The sequence below is a fragment of the Elephas maximus genome, chromosome 3 (genome assembly GCF_024166365.1).
Source record: "Elephas maximus indicus isolate mEleMax1 chromosome 3, mEleMax1 primary haplotype, whole genome shotgun sequence".
Lineage (NCBI taxonomy): Eukaryota > Metazoa > Chordata > Mammalia > Proboscidea > Elephantidae > Elephas > Elephas maximus.
In genome coordinates, this window is record NC_064821.1 from 190,155,705 (window position 1) to 190,161,498 (window position 5,794).

General features: G+C 48.0%; 1 protein-coding gene across 1 annotated transcript; it reads right to left on the reverse strand.

Moving 5' to 3' along the window:
• Positions 1 to 1,302: 1,302 nt before the first annotated feature.
• Positions 1,303 to 2,966, reverse strand: LOC126071467 (protein S100-A7-like). The gene is made up of 2 exons (XM_049875659.1): positions 2,796 to 2,966; positions 1,303 to 1,467 (listed from the first exon to the last, which is right to left on the reverse strand). The coding sequence occupies exons 1-2, from the start codon at positions 2,964 to 2,966 to the stop codon at positions 1,303 to 1,305; spliced, it is 336 nt and encodes a 111-aa protein (XP_049731616.1).
• Positions 2,967 to 5,794: the final 2,828 nt, after the last annotated feature.

Below are 5,794 nucleotides of genomic sequence, written 5' to 3' on the forward strand. Positions count from 1 at the left end.
GTGGATAGGAGTGAAGGAATGAGATGGAGTGAACCGCAAGGAGGAGGTGTAGGGGACATGGCCTGGAAGTGACACTGGGGATGGTAGTGATTACTGACCCCTCCTGCCTCCTGTCTCTTTCAGGCTTGAGTAACTCGAGAGTGAGCAGCCCCCTGCCTTCCCAGGGAAAAAGCCACAAGGAGAATGGTGTCCTCCAGAGAGCCAGGGCTGGGAAGGCAGCCCCTGTGCCATGTTGGTTTCTGAGTCCTCAGTGCCCAGCAGTGTGACCCCATGTAGAGGATCCCACACTGGGAGTTTGTTTCTCCCTCTCCACTTTATCTGGCCAAAAGGTTAGTTTATTTTTCAAGTATCACACTGAGGGAGTACTCCTCCAACACCCAAAAGGGAGCACATAACTACTGTGGACCTTAACCAGCCCTATTCTTTCCCTTGCTTCCTCTGGGACTTCCTCACTAGACAACAAGCTCTTCAAATCTTCACTTCTGTCTCCACAGTGCACATGTCTCACACCGCAGTGAGGAGAGACACCTCAGAGCAGAAGCTCCCTCTCATTCACACACACACATGCATAAACACACACAAACACACACACATGTTCTGCAGGTTAACACATCACATACAAGCCCCAAAAAATCATATCCATAGACTTCTGCAGGCAGAGCTGGTTCTCAGGACCCTGCTGTCTCTCCCCATTCATGACAATGACCCATAGAGAAAATGCCCACTGGCCCTCAGGCTCACAGAAAGGCATGACTTTCGTCAAGGGTGTACTTTTGACCTCAGAGGAGAGATCCAACTCCTCTATGGCCCTTAGAAGCAACTGCAGTGAAGGGTTAGGAAATAAAGCATCTGCTCCTCCTCACTGTTCTTTCCTAAACAGCCAGGTGGGTGATGGATATCTCAGTGCCACACCAGAGATACCCCACCCCCTACACACTTACACACAGACAGGCACCACTCCGGAGACAAAGAGACATCCCAGTATCCCAGCTCTATCCCAGGAGAAAAAAGAGCATGTGCCATACTAGCAGGGCCCTCCTGGGATGCCAGCAGTTGGGCTACATTGGGGCCCTGAGGAGCAGAAGTGGGCCTGGGATAAGACCAGGAAGGCCTCTCTGCACTAAATGTCAGCTGGGTTGACCCCCCACTTGTGGAGAGTCTACAAAGCCGAGAGTCAGTATTTGTCCATTTGTCCACTAATACCACCAAAAGAGAAGGAAGGAGTAATGCAAGTATCAGGTGCAAGGAGGTATTTATTGTTTTGGGGGTCTCTGCAGGCCTCTAGGCTGGACTGGCCAGGGATCACTGGCATCCCCCGGAACAGGGCAGCGCACCATGGCTCTGTTTGTGGTAGTCAGTGGCTATGTCTCCCACTACAGAGAGAAACTCGGAAAAGTCAATCTTCTTATCCTTATTCTTGTCTTTTTTCTCAAAGACATTGCATAAGTAATCTTTGCCCCTTCTTTCCTGTGGGGTAAAAAAACATACAAACAAACGTAAAAACATTATCCAGGGAGAAGAGGAGAATAGAGACAGAAGAAGAGACAACACCTAGGGTGAACCAAAGGTGTGGTTGGTCAGGGGAGGTTATGGAGATGGAGAGATGGGGTCAAGCAAAGTCAAGCCCTGACTCATCACTGGAGATCTCTGGTCAAAAATTGGAACTTGCACGGGGAGTACACTGATAAATGACAAGGGGACTCAGGCTCATCCACCACCTCCCCTTCAGGTGCACTGTCTTCATTCTTCCCCCACGGGACCATTACAGCCCAGCCAGTTACTCTCCTCATTCTCTAATGCTCTTCACACTTAAATTCTTTCCCATCAAAGCCTATCGGTTTGGCCCCATTCATTCTGTTCCTTAGTCTCAATCTGTGCTAATGATTCCTTCTAACAGTTAGATGAAATTAGGACTATGAATGTGCTTTGCCCATATAAAAGTTGGTGGCCGTGTCTTTGGGTTCATGATTCCCACCGTGTTACCTCTCCTTCCTCGGGCAGTGCTAGTTCAGTGGTAGAATTCCCCCAGTGGTAGAATTCCCACCTTCCAAACAGGAGGCCCGAGTTCAATTCCTCGCCAATGTACCTTGGTGCACAGCCACCACTCACCTGCCATTGGAGGCTTGCATATTACTATGATGCTAAACAGCACCTAACAATAACCCCTTCTCTCAGGCAAATGTGAAGAAGAGCCTTTAGGAGGCAACCTTTTAACCCAAGGCAACCAGACCCTTGGGGGGACTCTCAGTGACCAGTGGGAGGGCACATGCTTTAGTCTATTCACTGGTTTTCAAATCATAACACTTTCTTAAGTCTCTAATATGTCCACCACTTTTTCTCCTTTTCAAAGCATTTTCACATAAGTCATTTCATTTCAACAACGCCAAAACAGGAAATTATGTTCTTTTATCTCCTTTTGTAGATGAGAAAACTAAGGATCGGATTGTGGGTGATTTGTCCAGATTCACGCAGCAACAGAGCCCCAGTGGCAGGACAGGTACCCAGGAGAAAAAGGAGCATGACTCTTTGTCCTGAGCTTCTAGAATCTTCCATTCTGCCTCCACATGGGACTGGCCCTGCCTCGGGCCTGGAGGTAAAATGAGGAGAGTAGAGGTGTGGAGATTTATTCAGGGAAGGGCCAGACTCCAGATCAGCCAATCACAAACAGTGTATCCACTTAGCAGTGGGGTCCTCAGACATGCCAAAGCCCATGGACCCTGTCTACCCACCTTATCCCCTCCCTGTACACATAACACAGCCTCTTCCTGCCCCAGACGAGCCAGACCCCTACTCACACAGTCATTGAGGAAGTTGGGGAAGTTCTCCTTCAGTAGCTTCAGCAGGTTTTCCCTGTTGATCTTATCATCATACCCGGTGTATCGATGAAATAGTTCAACCAAGCTCAGGACCACATTCTCAGCTGGAGTGTGGCATATCTTGACTTTCTCAGCTGCAATGTTGCTCATCTTGCCTTTTATTCCAAGACAAGAGTCTACAGAAAAAAAATCAATGAGAAAGACCTGGGTGGAAGAGAGTTTGAAGGACAAGGACAAGGCCAAGGAGTGAGTGAGGGCTGAGCTCAAAAGGAACTTGTCTTTCTCAAATGGTGAAGTAAATTGTTCTCAGGGAGGGGAGAGTGGAACCAAGTCTTCGGTCTTGAGACCATTCCTGGGGGAGTTTGGGATGAGTGGGAGCAGAACAGTGGAGATGAAGGCTGTGTTAGTGAGGGGCAGAGGCTGAACTGCTGGCGGTGGGTATGCAACTTCTCCTGGCTCATCCAGTTGGAAGCGAGATCACAAAGAGAAACATGAAATCCCAAGGCAAGACATTCCCATCAAGCATAGCGTTTTGTCTACCCCACTCTCCCCACTTCCACCTAGGAAATCACCAAGGACCACCAGCTTGAGCAATCAGGTCTAGAATCCTGGATTTCTGGATATCTGACACAGTGGTAGGACTCCCACCTTCCAAACAGGAGAACTAAGTTGAATTCCACACCAATGTACCTCGGTGATAACCACCACCGATTCTGACCCCTCCACCCTCCAAGACCTTCCCAGAAGTTATTTTGGAAGACCTTGTGCCCAAACAGCACACTGAAACCAGGGAATAAAGAAAACCAAGGGCTACAGGAGGAACATATTTTTTACCTGACACTTCTCAGAAAACCACCTAATAGTGAGAAAAGAGGAATAACAAGATCATCTAACCCAGCCAGCCCCCCACTGAGACCGGTGGAGAAGAAGAGATATGGGATTTGCCAGGAAAACCACAAGGTCCCACTCTATTAGTTGCAGAACCCACGCATACTGACTCCCAGGCCAGGTTAGCATTCCCCCACAGCTGCAGGCAACAGACCAAGAGGGCACCAGGCATGACTCCTAAGAAAGAACAGAGACAGGTATAGACTTACTGGATCTGAGGATGATCACGGAGGAGAGAATTAGTGAGATTGTGCATCTAGGCACAAAGCAGGCCCTTTATACAGCTCCACCTGGGATCTTCCCAGAGGCTGGGTGCCCTGTGGCAGTCTTCATTAGTTTCTCCAAACATTGCGCCACTTTGGGTGGGGAGACACACCGAAGAAGCTATACTCAAAACTTCCTTCTAGATATGTTGGGTCTCCGGTGCCTATCACTATCAGGCCACATCACCACAATTCTGCCCAGCCCAGGCTCCTGGCCAGTGGGAGGAGGCCCCATGCAAGAGAGGTGTGGACAGAGTTGAGTACATCCATAGCTCAAGGATGATGGAATCTAGGAATCTGGGAGGAAAGAAACACCTGTTTCTTCATTCAGTCATTCCACATCATTTTATCAATGGCTAGTAATAACTGCCTCCTTTACCAAGTTTGGTAAAGAGCCATGCAGTGTGTTACCGTTTTATGTACATTGCCTCAGAGCATTGTGAGTTCACATAAGGCTCTCTACCACTGTGAGGTAGGTATTTTTCCTTCTTACCGATAAGCAAATTTGGACCGAGGCTGTGTTTCTCAAGGTTACTAAGATAGACTATGACAAAGTCAGGATTCAAACCCAGATCTCTCAGACTTCAAAGCCCTCTCCTAATCATACTGCCACCTTGCTGAGCCTCTGATGGTGTACCGTCTGGACTGGGCAAGGGGTCACACCATTGCCTGGCCTGCAGGAGCCCACACTCCAGGACAGGTGACCCTGCACAGAAGCATCCCACAGGTACCTATATCCATGAAACTGGGTCTTCTAGGGCCACAGCGGCAGTGAGTGGGGCGTCTGTGATTTCCAAAGCCCTGGTTGTCACAACTTTCAGGCCATGAGCCTCTCTGCAAGGGCTTTCTGTGGGCACCATTGCCCCAGGAACAAAACCTTTTCTGTCAGGGAAGCTCACTATGTTTTAAAAAACACCTTCTCTGATATCATCTTGCCAGATCCTCACAGGAATCCCCAGAGGGAGACTGTGATTACTGACAGAGGAAGGACTGACACTCAGCCAGAGATGGTCAGTGAGACACTTCAGTATCATCTCACCACACAGCCCCGTGGGGACCCCGGGGTATGCCAGGAACCACTTTCGAAATCCAAATTCAGCTGTGTGGTCTCCTATTTGGAGATTCAAAGTGGAAAGTCACATTTTTGAGGTTCTTTTGCATCCAGGGACCAGATATGATTAGGTTGAGAATCTCCAGAGAGATTTAGAAGGTACAGCCGAGGGAGCTGCAAAGCCAGCTCCAACACAGGTAAGTGTCCACAGAAGCTGTACCTTGAGTGATACTGTCCAATCACCTGCTTTGTGGCAATGGGAGCTGTGGTGGTGCCATGGCGGTAGCCGTCCTACAACCAGTTTTCTAAATTCTGGGTCACAGCCAAGAAGGTTCACCTTGCAAGGAACAGTTCTGCAGTGGCTCTTTAACTTCCTCTCCTCCAGCCCTCCAAGGAGTTATACGCCCTTGAAACTCTTCATTAGTTGTGTTTCTGTTTAAAATATAGGGAGTGAACCCTCAGGCACAAGAAGAAAGCAAATAATGAAAATTAGAGAAGAATTAAATGAATTCGTGAACAGAAAAACAATTGAAAGAGGTAACAAGACCAAAAGCTGGTTCTTTGAAAACATTGACAAAACTGATAAACCATTGGCCAGACTGACAAAAGAAAAACAAGAGATAAACCAAATAACCTGAATAAGAAATGAGATGGCCAATATCACAGCAGACCCAACTGAAATTAAACGAATGATATCAAATTACTGCGAAAAATTGTACTCCAACAAATTTGAAAACCTAGAAGAAATGGATGAATTCCTAGAAACATACTACGTA